Source organism: Alosa pseudoharengus, unplaced genomic scaffold (assembly GCF_046254945.1).
Source record: "Alosa pseudoharengus isolate Yale_2024_CS ecotype anadromous, Long Island Sound unplaced genomic scaffold, YU_APseudo_1.1 YU_APseudo_1.1_scf_12, whole genome shotgun sequence".
NCBI lineage: Eukaryota > Metazoa > Chordata > Actinopteri > Clupeiformes > Clupeidae > Alosa > Alosa pseudoharengus.
In genome coordinates, this window is record NW_027468587.1 from 11397798 (window position 1) to 11410338 (window position 12541).

At 42.1% G+C, this 12541-nt stretch overlaps 1 protein-coding gene across 1 annotated transcript; it reads right to left on the minus strand.

Moving 5' to 3' along the window:
• Positions 1-1584: 1584 nt before the first annotated feature.
• Positions 1585-12217, minus strand: LOC143118960 (C-C chemokine receptor type 5-like). Its single transcript, XM_076280148.1, has 3 exons — positions 12128-12217; positions 5644-5898; positions 1585-4757 (listed from the first exon to the last, which is right to left on the minus strand). The coding sequence occupies exons 2-3, from the start codon at positions 5675-5677 to the stop codon at positions 3703-3705; spliced, it is 1089 nt and encodes a 362-aa protein (XP_076136263.1). The 5' UTR covers positions 5678-5898; positions 12128-12217; the 3' UTR covers positions 1585-3702.
• Between the last annotated feature and the right edge of the window lie 324 nt (positions 12218-12541).

Genomic DNA, 12541 nt, shown 5'->3' on the forward strand with positions numbered 1-12541 from the left:
GTTGAGACATAGGGGAGAAAAAGGGGTTACATAAATAAATACACATCACTCAAAATTATTGGCACCCCTGTTTGTAATACCTTCTTAAGCCTCCCTTTGCCAATAAAATAGCTTGTAATATTCTCCTATGACACCCCATAAAATTGGAGAATAAAATGCCGGGGATTTAAGACCGTTCGTCTTTACGAACACACTTGTGCATTCTCCTCTTTGACTCACCCCACGGTTTTTCTATGGATTTTAGATCAGGGGACTGAGATGGCAATGGCCAAAGCTTGATTTTGTGTTCAGCAAACCATATTTGTTTTGATCTGGACATTTGTTTTGGTTCATTGACCTGATGAATGATCCAATCATGCCCAACTTTTAGTGTCTTGGCAGAGATTGACAGATGTCCTTGTTCAGATGTTCAGGTTTCTCTTGGTGTTCATGATACCATGCACCTTAATTAGGTTGCCAATGCCTTTGGGAATAAAAAAGCCCCACAATAGCACAGCCCCTCCACCATAATTCTCATTAGGCATGGGGTTCTTTTCAGTATAGCCATTCTTCTATGTGCGTCAAACACACCTAAAGTGTGTCTAGCCAAAGAGCACAATTTTCATTTCATCTGACAATAGACCACACTTCCAGACAAAGTCACTCTACCATTCAGTAACTCCTGCTGCTACATTGGTAATTAAGACTGGACAGGCTTTTTACCTGGCATGCCTCTCTAAATAATCTATTAGCAGTGAGGAAACCTTTTGAGGACTTGGTGACCCCAAGATAATACCTTTGTCTGTAACTCTCCAACAGTGGTTCTTATGGAATTTTCTGCCTATCTTACCATCCTCCATACTGTACGTGGGGGCAAGATAACCATGGGTCTTTGTCAAAGCATGTTTGTCACATTTCTAGATGATTAGAACCTTTTATTACACGGCTCTTCACAAGGTAAGTAGAACTCTCTATTGACTTGAATGGGATTTCCCAAAGTTGTAGCTAGCGGTCATTATTTCCGAAGAAAGGATCTCTGAAAAAAATGATGACCGCTGTCAAGGGCAACGGAGTTTGTGCTTCTAATTCAGGTATTTCATATCACTACGCAAGGACTGGAACTTCATTCAAAAGTGAAAGCAGACGGTTGATCCGCTGTGTTCTAAAGAATATTTGATTCAAGTTCAGCGTGTGTTGTTGCGAACTATTTGTTTCAGCAAATGCCACGATGAACGGTAACAAATAGGCTAGGCTATGTAGGCTAAAGTCATATCGTGGGGTATGTGTGTGTATTTGTTTGTGGTTGTGTATGTGTGTGTGTGTGTGCGCGCGCGCATGTATGTGTGTGTGAGACAGATGGACAGATGATACCACAGGGGTAGAGAGGAGGGACTGAGAGCTCTGCAGCTGTAGCTAGGCTGCTCTGTGGTTCAAACACACACACACACACACACAGTCCCTCTTCCTAGAAAGACACGGATGTGCATTTCACCTCCAGCCGACCCCTCACTTCCCCGAACAGCTTTCTAATAGCTCACTTCCCCAAACAGCCAATCAGCTCATTTCTCATCTGAAGCGCTCAGCAGCACTCACACTGATCATCACTTAATGTCACACATGGTTTTTATTTATTGAAAATATATAAAACAATACATTGATGTGTTTAATATAGAAACACTCTGTTATTGGAACTAATATTTACAATGACTTGAAAATAGGTTGGGAACATGTGGGTGAATAGTTGCTTTGGCTTTATTCTATCTCATCACTATGTATTTACATCATTTCACCCGTTGCCTTGTTGTGCATATCACATATCAGTCTGTTAAAACACAAATGTGCAGATGTAATACAACCCACACTTAATGCACTCAGTGCACCAGGGCAGTCCCCAACACTCATGCACTTATCATGGGGGCGCTGTGGCACTGGCCTGTCATAATAAAGGCAAAATACACACAAACATATACAATAAAATAAGATCATACAGGCATCATCAAATAGGCAACAGGGGAAAAATTCCTTTCATGAGCTTCTGATTTTGTTCATCTCTGATCATCTCTATAATAAACATGTCCAGTTACCAGATGACTAAAGAATGCCAGATTGGCACCTGACTGCGGCTGGATTGGTCCCAGACAAACCCCCCTAGCAGGGTATAGAATCACATTCAGTTTTAGAGCCACCGCAACTATTTCTGATTCTTCTAAAGGGGTGAAAATCAAATAGCATTTCAAACACAGCATTTGAGGTCTATTTACATGTATTAATTTAGGACACTTCTGTCCAAAGCGACTTACATATGTCAATTATATTACATAATGTGACCCAATCTGACAAAATGAGTCACAAGTTGCATATTCTAATTTTGAGATGCAGGCCGATATTGATAAAAATATAAAAAATATTGATTTTTCTTTTTAGTTTCATTGTTAAGACAAGTTACAAAAATGTTAAATCAAGTGGGCAAATCCTTCCTGTACCTGCCTGTAACCTGTAACTTCAAATGTGATTCTCTTAGTTTTTCAATTGGAAAAAGATGGTGGGATGCGACACCAAGTGTCCAACAACAGGCTCAGTCTCCAAACCAAGTCTCCAGGTCCAAGCATGCCTAACCAAGCTCAGGGTCTATACAGCAACTGACTGGCAGTGACAACTGATACATTTCCACGATTTTATACTGTGTGTCCATACGTATGTGTATAATATGGAATGCTGTCTCTTCTTAGTTCCTCATTAGGGTACTGAGAAGTGCATTTTCTAAGTACCAATAAAGAAACTTATACTGACTGGCCTTACACCATACAATCAAGCGATTTCACAGTCGACGACTAAATTTCCAAAGTCGGAATGAAATCATGGGAGTTTTACTGGAATTGCGGCTCACTCTCGTCAACTAGATTGTTTAATGTAAGGTGCCAATCTTAGCGGTTTTAAGTCAGTTCGAGTCAGTCTTTTTCTAGTCTTGGCATTACGACAATATGTTTGATATTATCGCAAGTATTTTAGTCGTGGCTCATGCAAATAGTGACATGAACTGCTCTGGCCTCAGCTGTGGAGTAGGGGTCCTGTGATCCCCAGCTTCTATGTGTCCACACATTAACACAAATGACCTTTCCTATTATGTTCAGGTCAAATCTGAACATAGGACTCGCATGGGAACATATGAATGAGTAATGTAGAGGTTCCTGCTAAAGCATGCCGCACAATGCATCATTGGCAAAGATTTTGACCTAGTCACTACTGGTTCTACAAAGCAGTGGCATTAACATGGACTCTATGTCTCAAGCTATCTTGAAGTGTAACCAATTTAAAAGTCAGGAGGGAATATGTGTCAAACACATTACCAGCATTAGAAAGTTATTATTGATGAGGCATGATGAGATCTCCCAGTCAGACTGCTCAGTGGGTTTATTTGATCCAGGAGAAAGGCCTCTCTTACATGCTGCATGGAATTCTGATTCTGTGGTCCTAGATAGCTGCTGTTTGAGTCATCATGACTGTTGTTTGCGAATGATTTGTTGTTAGTCATTGTGAAAACTTGCCACACAACTCTAGGATACAATAAATTCATCACTGTATCATACATGCTAAGTGAAACTTTAGTTACTGGAAGTCTACTAATCTATTTGAACTTTTAGTTTTACTCATCAAAGGGCTGCTAGACATGGTACACAAAGGCAGTTTCTTTTTTAAAACCCTGAGTGGGTGTACCAGGGTGGTTCATATCAGTTTGGTGCTGGTAATCTCTGATGACCGTGAGTAGACAGAGCTTCGGCGTTCAGAGAACTCTCTAGAAATGGAGGACAGAGGCAGCCACTGGCTAAGCATCTTGACCACCAGCCGGCAGAACTTCTCCCCGGCGAAGGCGTAAATGATGGGGTTGAGACAGCAGTGGGTGTAGGCAATAGTCTCCGTCCACTTCATGGCCAAATCGAGGCGGTGCATCTGGTGGCAGTCCAGGAAGTAGCCATGCTGCTTCAACATGTGCAGGAAGATGACCACGTGGTAAGGGGTCCAGAAGAGGAAGAAGGTGATGAGGATGGCCAAGATGAGCTTGATGGCCTTGTGCTTCCGATGCGTCTTCAAGTTGATGAGGGTGGGGATGATCCTCGCGTAGCAGAACACCATGATGGAGAGTGGCACGACCAAACCTAAGACGTTCATCTCTAGGAACTCAAAAGACCGCCACGCGGAGCCCGCGGACATCTCCAAGGCGCATGTGTGTGCTTCCCCGGTCCCGTTAACGTCCACAAAGATGACATTTGGCAGGGAGGCCACCAGGCTCAAGGCCCACACCGCTCCGATCAGGACCATGCCGACACGCAGCGTGCGCCACACAGTGATGGACGGAGAGTGGACGATCAGCAGGTAGCGGTCCAGCGTCATGACGACCATAAAGCCAGTGCTGGCATAGAAACCCAGCGTATAGAGGAAGGTGACCAGGCGGCACACGGTGCCGTCCCAGGGCCAGTGGCCGAGGGCGGCGTAGCGGGCCCAGAACGGCAGTGAGAAGACGAACAGCAGGTCGGACAGCGCCAGGTTCAGCAGGCAGATGTCCGTCAGGTTGCACTTACGGCGGAACCACAGCAGGACGCACACCACCAGTCCGTTGCCCAGCAACCCCACCACGAAAACAAGGCTGTAGAGCGTGGGCAAGAAGACTTGGCTGAAGTCTTTCAAGCTATTAGTTGGGCATGGTCCAGAGTCTGTTTCTGTTTCCAATTCAGCGTAGTAGCCACTGTAGTCCAGGGTGCTTGTGTTTTCAGTAGTATCATCTGTTTTAAGAATATACACAAACATGCAGACACACACATACACACACACACACACACACACAAGCCATCATAAGTCTCCTCTTCTCTAACCCTTCTTCAGTAATATAATCTCACTTTGTGACAATGTAATAGTGTAAACAACATGTGCAAAGGTTAGGGGGCAGCTCAACTAAAACAGCCACAGCAATACTGAAAGTGGCCTGTCTAATGCTGACAAGGTCTTGTACAAAGAGAGAAGAGAGAGAGAGAGAGAGAGAGATAGACTGTGGGAGGGTCAAACACAGTCAGAAGTGAATGTGACATGGAGGTTAAAAAAAGCTAACCTCAAATTGTGTAAACTAATTCTGCCCTCTGCTGTTGAAAGTGGAGACTACAGGCTGTTTCTGAACATTTTCAACAAGACACCAGTGCAGAGGCAAATATTGCTTCACCAGTCATAAGGTAACCAAGTCATCAATGAAATACTGTGGCTCTAAATGTGTGTCTATATGAACAGGAGGGAATGTGACAGAGAGAGAGAGAGAGAGTGAATGAGAGAGAGAGAGAGAGTGAATGAGAGAGAGGTCACATAAAAGAGCACTAGATACTACGACAGGGTCATGCTAACACACTGCCACATCTGAGTATGGCCAAGTGGCTGTCTAATGATGAACATTTATACGATTTTTTTAAGGCAAACAATTTCACACCAGCTGATAAAGATGACCGCCACATTTTTACGCTACCCCTTTTGATGTCAGACATGAAGCCTAGTTAATATACATTCCTTGTCTTTCTGTCTAAAGTTGAATGCACATGGATTAGTTGAATGTTTTGCATTCATATTACATTCATATTCACATTAAAAATCACACAGAAAAAATCTGACATTAAATGTTGCACTTACTGCTCAAGTATATTTCTGAGTCATTAAAGTCCATTGTCCTGACTTTGTCCTTTGTCCTGGAGGTGAATGGAATCCTGTGGTGTGAATAAGTGAGTGTCTGTATACTGTGTGTGTGTGTGAGAGAGAGTGTATGTGTGTGTTGTCCTTGGTCCTTTTAGTGACTCTCACACCAGCTTCTGTGGCAGAATTGTTCTCAGATCCTGTTTTTGTGCGGAGGGTAGTCTCCCCGCCTCTCTCTAACACCCCGATGCGTGCCTGCAGGCAAGATGAAACAAATCTTATCTCCACAATCTAAACCTGATGTCAAATGATGTCAAAGGACGCCTTCAGACTTCTCTGGTGACCTTATTAGAGGAAGAAGAACCCTAAGCATATAAGAAAGACAGAAACTTGTTTTTTTTATGTATTATTATTATTATTTTGTGTTCCCTGTTTAAATATAATTACTCTATTGGGTGTTCCTTGCTATATTAGAGATATCTCATTACAAGAGATAATTCTGGATGCAATGGATAACTTCTGCAGCAAAGCATGGCAAATAGTCTCAAATGTGCTTGTGCATCATGCCAATATGTGACTGCTACTTGTGGTCAAGCTATAAATAGATAATACACTTGCATGCTGCCTTCTTACAAACGTTTTCTTGATGGTGCATGTATTCAGGTCAAAGAGTGTTCACAGTGTACAGGTATGTAGATATTCTGTGCACTTGTGCACTCTCACATTGAATGCAAATACATGTACTATAATTCTGGCAACTTATTTACTAACCATAGGTTTACACCTGTGAGGTCAAAAGCCCTTTCCTCGTTTCGAGTTACTGTAAATGGCATTGAGTAAAGACAGCTGTCTGTTTATGGTAACTATACCAACATCAAATCTAGACAACAAATGAAAAGAAAAGAGAGGCTGATTTACACTCTTAAAACGAATGTGTTGTCCCTATCTGGACACAGAGATGTGTTAAAAAACAACGCAAGTTGTGTTATTTTCAACACATTCGTTTTAAGAGTGTAGTCATTATCATTTTTAACATTTACATGCTTCTCAGGAGAAGCTTTTATTTTCCTCCAGGACTTAACATGTCAGTGAAGCACACTTACATTTTCAATACACCAGTTTTCATTTAAAATTCCCACAGCACATTAGATACATTTCGTGTCAACTTCTTAAACATGGTAAAACCAGCAGCAGGATTCTAAGATTAAAATCCCAGTTTGGGGTTAACAGAAACATCTTTACACTCTTAAAACGAATGTGTTGTCCCTATCTGAACACAGAGATGTGTTAAACAACAATAGAAGTTGTGTTATTTCAACATTTGTATAACAAAATAAAAAAGGAAACAACACAAACTGTTGTCCCTATATGGACACAGTGATGTGTTAAAAACAACAAGTTGTGTTGTTTTCAACACATTCGTTTTAAGAGTGTAGTTAGTTTTAGGTATTTCACATTTCCTACAGCAGGCCTATTTAACTAGCGGCCCGTGGGCCAGATCCGGCCTGCTTACATTTTTCTGTTGCCCACAATCTGCCCTCAAATCTGGCTGCCATGTGTATGCTATAATAAACACGACTGACACATCTCATGCCCTCACACCACAGTTTTCTCACACTAACTTTTCATCTTGACTTTATTCCCTCAATGAATTTGTGACTGAAATGAAGCTGATAAGATCTGTGCTTTAACACAAATGCAAGGGGGATTTAAAACATGCTGGCAGTGACGCTAAAGTGGAGGTCAATCTGCCTCTGCCTTTTTATTATCAACCACTGTATTGGTCGTAATAATCTTCAATCAGTGGGCGTTGAAAGTTTTCAGCGCACACTCATTCTCCATTTACGAGAAGACATTGAACTCTTGAATTTCCCATGGGGATCAATAAAGTATCTATCTATCTACATTTACCTGATAGGAGTCATTTTAGCCATATCATACTTTGAGTGGCCTACAAAGACCTAGTATTTTTCCTATCTGGCTCCTAACTTGATGCAGAAGTTGAATAGTCCTGTCCTAAAGCATGACACACGGCCTGTTCTACTCACATTCTGATGCTTCAGTCTCCATGCTACTCTCCTCATCATGTGCGGCAGACTGCTGAAATAGCTCAGGTTTGGTATTTTTGAAAGATATGTTTTCGGGATGAACCAGTAAAACATTTTTTCTTTTTCTAACGGTCCTTTTCTGCTCCGCCGACTGATTCCTCTTACTTTCATATCTCATAACGAACTGCTAATGGTAGTTTACTGTAGGCTACACGTGTCTTGTTTACGATGATCTAGAGTTTGATAAAAAAGTAATGAAAGTGTTGCCATTTCAATTGCCTGGCCATACCTGCCTCTTTTACTAATATTGAAACATGACTCAGATCACAACAACAACCATACTAAACCCTGAAGTGAATTTCTAAGAAATGTTGAATTTAGCCTTTCCCCTTCTTCAGGTACAATACAGTGATGGGGAAATCGTGGCAAGATCACATCTTCAGCATAGAGCTGCACGATTATGGCCACAATTATTATGACAATTATTTTGATCAATATTGAGATGACGATTATTTATCAGGATTATTCACTGATTTTAATGAAAAAAATCTGCTGTTTTCCTACCCTCTTTTTAAAGGCCCTAATCTCGGTCAGCCTCTTTATCTCTCTCTCTCTGGTTTTGGCTGTTGAATTTTTAAATATAATTTGAATTTAATTATACATTTCTACCTCTGCCTCCTCTCTGCCCTGCACTCACTTTGATTTATCTGTCTATTTTTGTGTTTCATTTGGTCTCTGTTTATGTGCCTTCGGTTTCGGTTTAGTTAGCTTGTGTTTTAATATTAGTTGATAGTGTTCATCTAATTGTAAGTCTGGTTTGCCAGGCAAGTCCTGAATTTACCAGCACAGAATCCTTCCGCAAATCTTGTGGTCTCTTAGTGTATGATGTGCTGATGTCTACAACTGAGGGCCTTGAGCGGAAGATTAGCCAGTACCTCCGCAGGTAGCTGGGGCTCCCCTGGAGTCTAAGCAGCATTGCACTGTATGGACGCAAGAACAAACTCATACTCCTGTTCAGCAGTGTGAAGGAGGAGTTCATGATCACACATGCTAGGGAGGTACTGCAGTACAGAGAGTCCAGGGATCCCAAGGTAGCTCACTCTGGGATTGTCGTGGGAACGGAGAGGAAGGAAAAAATGCCCAGACGACTTCGGCACAGCATGCTGGGTGGAGAGGCTGATGGCAGTTGGTCCAGCATAAGGTGAGGGCAGATATGGAGGAAGATTGGGCCACCAGACCAGTGGGGATGAGACAGGAGGGAGCTTGGACGCGTTGGGACCAGGCAATGGGCTGTACAATATAATTTACCGACTTATTTTGGTTGACCTAGAGAGACAGCTCAGGTTCCCAGGGTCCATCACAATGACCACACTGAGACCAGATATGGTCCTCCTGTCAATAACAACAAGACAGGTGGTCATTCTGGAGCTCCCAGTACCCTGGGAGCAGTGTTTCCGCTTGAAAAAATTGGTGACGGTTAAAGTGGCCGGCAGAGGTTTAGTTTTCCGGACATTTTGATGATATGCCGGTAAAATATCCTATTATCGCTTCTTAATTAGTCAAGTTGAGGAGAACTGGAGACAGGCTATGGCTATGTAGCTTAAAGAATGACATAATCAGGCCGTATAGAATGCAACATGTGCATTAGCCTAACTTAAACATGCTTGACTAGTGTCAACTTAAAGATCTAGCCAGTCTCTATGCTGTTTTCATTGACAGCAAAAATCCGCTGTGTTCGTTGTTTTAAATACATTGTTTGTTGCTGCTACCCAGTGGTTCAACAGTTTCACTTGCACAGATGCGCACACACATTGAATGTGTTCACACCACTACTCTCTAATGCTATGCCTCTTTATTTGATAACACTAAATTAAGAAATATTTTCTATTCTAGAAAATGTTTAGTTTCTTTTTCTTTCGGTCCGCGGTTCCATGATACCATTCAATTGTGCCGCAAATTATCCATGGACCAGCAATCTCCTCGTCGAGGAGGCCCTAACCCTGCAGATCATAGACAGAGAAAGCATGCTCTGGGAACAGAACACAGTTGCATGTCCAGTGTAACCATGGGTCTGTCTAAGCGGAAAATGACAAGTGTCTTCGTGCAGCCGCACCCCCACTTCCAACGTCACTGATTCCGACTGATACCCCCAAAATTTCGGCTTCGGCTTTTTCTCTGGTGGTGGTGGAGCTGGCCAGCTGATCTGAGACTTCAGGCGTTAACGATTTACAATCTTCCATCGCATCTGGCCTCTGGAAAAAGCTTTTAATGCTAGTCTGCCTGGGCCTGGCCATGTTTGAACTGTCTCACTCATTCGTTCGTTGTTTATAACAGACATTTTAAGCGTGCTCTTTATGCAGCATGCTTGTTGTTTAATAACTTTGAAACAGTAGAGCCTGTTCCTTTAGAACATAGCCAAAGCACAAAGTATTCTTGCTTTAGTAGGCCTATAGGCCTACATTTTAGGCTTATTCTCAAGTTGTCACAAAAACAAGTAGCCTACGCTAAATTTGTTACAGGGTGGTGGCCGTACAGAAACAGATAATGTGCTATTCATGGGCGTAGATTTAGGGTGGGACGCTAAGGACTAGTCCTAATCAATATTTTAAGATGACAAAATTGTCCCCACCAATATTTTAGCGAACTTATTTGTGCTGCTGATCATTCCGACCGCCAGCACAACAGTACAAGAAACGTCGTCATATGATTGGCTGAAAAATAGAGGGGGAGGGGGAAGGGTTATCTGACATGCACGCTACAGTAGGCCTAGGCTACACGCACAGAGAGTGACAAAGCACAGGTTACTTTGCACCGGCAGTCAAGCGAGCGGATGTGTCAACGACAATGGTAAGTTTGCAGTCTAGGCAAAATAATTAGCCATAAACTGGCAACTGGTGACCAGGCTTTCAAATGCGGATTTTACTGTGTAAAATAGCATTAGCTGTTAGGATATTACCCAGGATATTGTCACAGCTAACCTAGCTTCTGTAATCTTTCAACCAAAGTTAGGAGTCATGTTGAATAAGGGTGTGCCGCACGGACAGTCACATAGGCTATAATCAGGTCACCATATCTGACTGTTAGGTTAATTGGGCTACCAATCTTGCAGTCGCAATAAACAATTGATCCGAGACATTTTCCTGTTCCTATATTATGTTTATGTAGGCTAATGTATATGTAGCCTGCACAATGCAAAGAAATAAAAGATAAACTGGTGCATTTCCATACTCATAGAAATTAAGACACTTATTTCTTCTATGATCTCATCCCAGAAAGATTTTCTTTGACTTGTTAGTTTTTTGAACGTTTATTTTATCTAATGACATAGGAAACATGATGAATTGAATCCACATATCCTTGCACTTGCGAAACTATTTTTCAGCATTCACGTTCTTCTTAAAGTGACAGACACTCAATTAGATTTACACACCAAATGTGATGATATAGACAAGTGTTGCCTAATAATTTAAATATCAATATGATGTAATCAAATTACTAAATATGTTTAGCTATTAGTAATCATGCAGATCATAAAATACTATACATAATTATCAATATAAATGTATAGTTTATATGAATTCCAAAATATGAAAAAGAAACCTATGACAACCATCACTTTCTATGTGTGTGTGTGTGGAGGGTCAATCAAATTCTATGATTGCCACTGATGTGAATGATCTCACAAATCACACAAAACCAAATCAAATTTAAAAAAACTGCAAAAGTATCGAAATCAAGATTCTTCACTTGCTATTGGTATTGAAACAATATGTTGGTATCGTGACAGCAGGAGTTGTGGATGTGTCCCCACCAAAGCTGAGACCAAACCTACGCCCTAGGTGCTATTAATATAGGTTGTGTTTACACAAACAGACAAAGGTACCAATCAAGTTCAAGACATAGCCTCTGGTTTCTTTTCGCTTTAAATACAGAGTAGCTGCACACTCTGATCTCTAGGCTCAGCACCAAAACAACAACAACAACACGTTACATTTATATAGCACTTTTCTCAACACTCAAAGCGCTTCACATGGAAAGGGTACCTCACTAACACCACCAATAGCACCAACCTGGGTGGGAATGAGCCAATTACAGTGGGGGGATGATTAGGGGTCCCATATTGAATGAGCCAGGTTGGAAATTTAGCCAGGACACCAGGGAATCCCCTACTCTTTGCAATAAGTGCCATGGGAGTCAGGACCTCGGTTTAACGTCTCATCCGAAGGACGGCCATTAATAAATATATCAAGAGATCAGAGTGTGCTATATTTGGGTGTGCATTCCTCCTCCACACTTTTTCAAAGATTTTCCCCTAACAGGGGAAACCTAACAGGCCTTCATGAAGATGCTTTAGCCCTCTGAGATGACACTTAGGAAGTATAATAAGCCTGGGGCCCCACATGATACAGCCTTGATACGCGGACATCTGATCTTACCGGCTTTGATATTCGGGAAAAGTGTGAGGCCATCTCTTCACTAGATTATAAACTCTCTCCATTGCAGAACCTCGGCCTGCGTTCTCTTAACTTCCATGGAAGTAACAGGCAGATTATCCGACTTTGTGACTTGCTGGGGTTGAAGATAGCCATGAGAGGCTGGAGGGGCTGGTACAACTGAAGCACTCATTTTCAGGTGTTGGTTGACAGCGATGACAGAGAACAGGAAATGGGTATGCCGACTTCTAGACAAAAAAGAAAGTTTGTCAGTGTGCTAGTGCACAGAGCCTTTATGCCCTCCGTCACCTTGTGGGAATGTAACCTGCAGCCCCATATGGTGCAGCACCACAGGCCAAGCGCAATGGCAAATCTGGGTTGTGTGAATACCTTCTCTGCTGTTGCATGAGCTCAGGC

Bases quoted from the DNA above. Each gene is read 5' to 3' on its own strand.
- LOC143118960 (XM_076280148.1), bottom strand. From the start codon at position 5,677: ATGGACTTTAATGACTCAGAAATATACTTGAGCA. The intron at 4,758-5,643 runs GTAAGTGCAACA...TTCTTAAAACAG, and splicing joins CTCAGAAATATACTTGAGCA to ATGATACTACTGAAAACACA.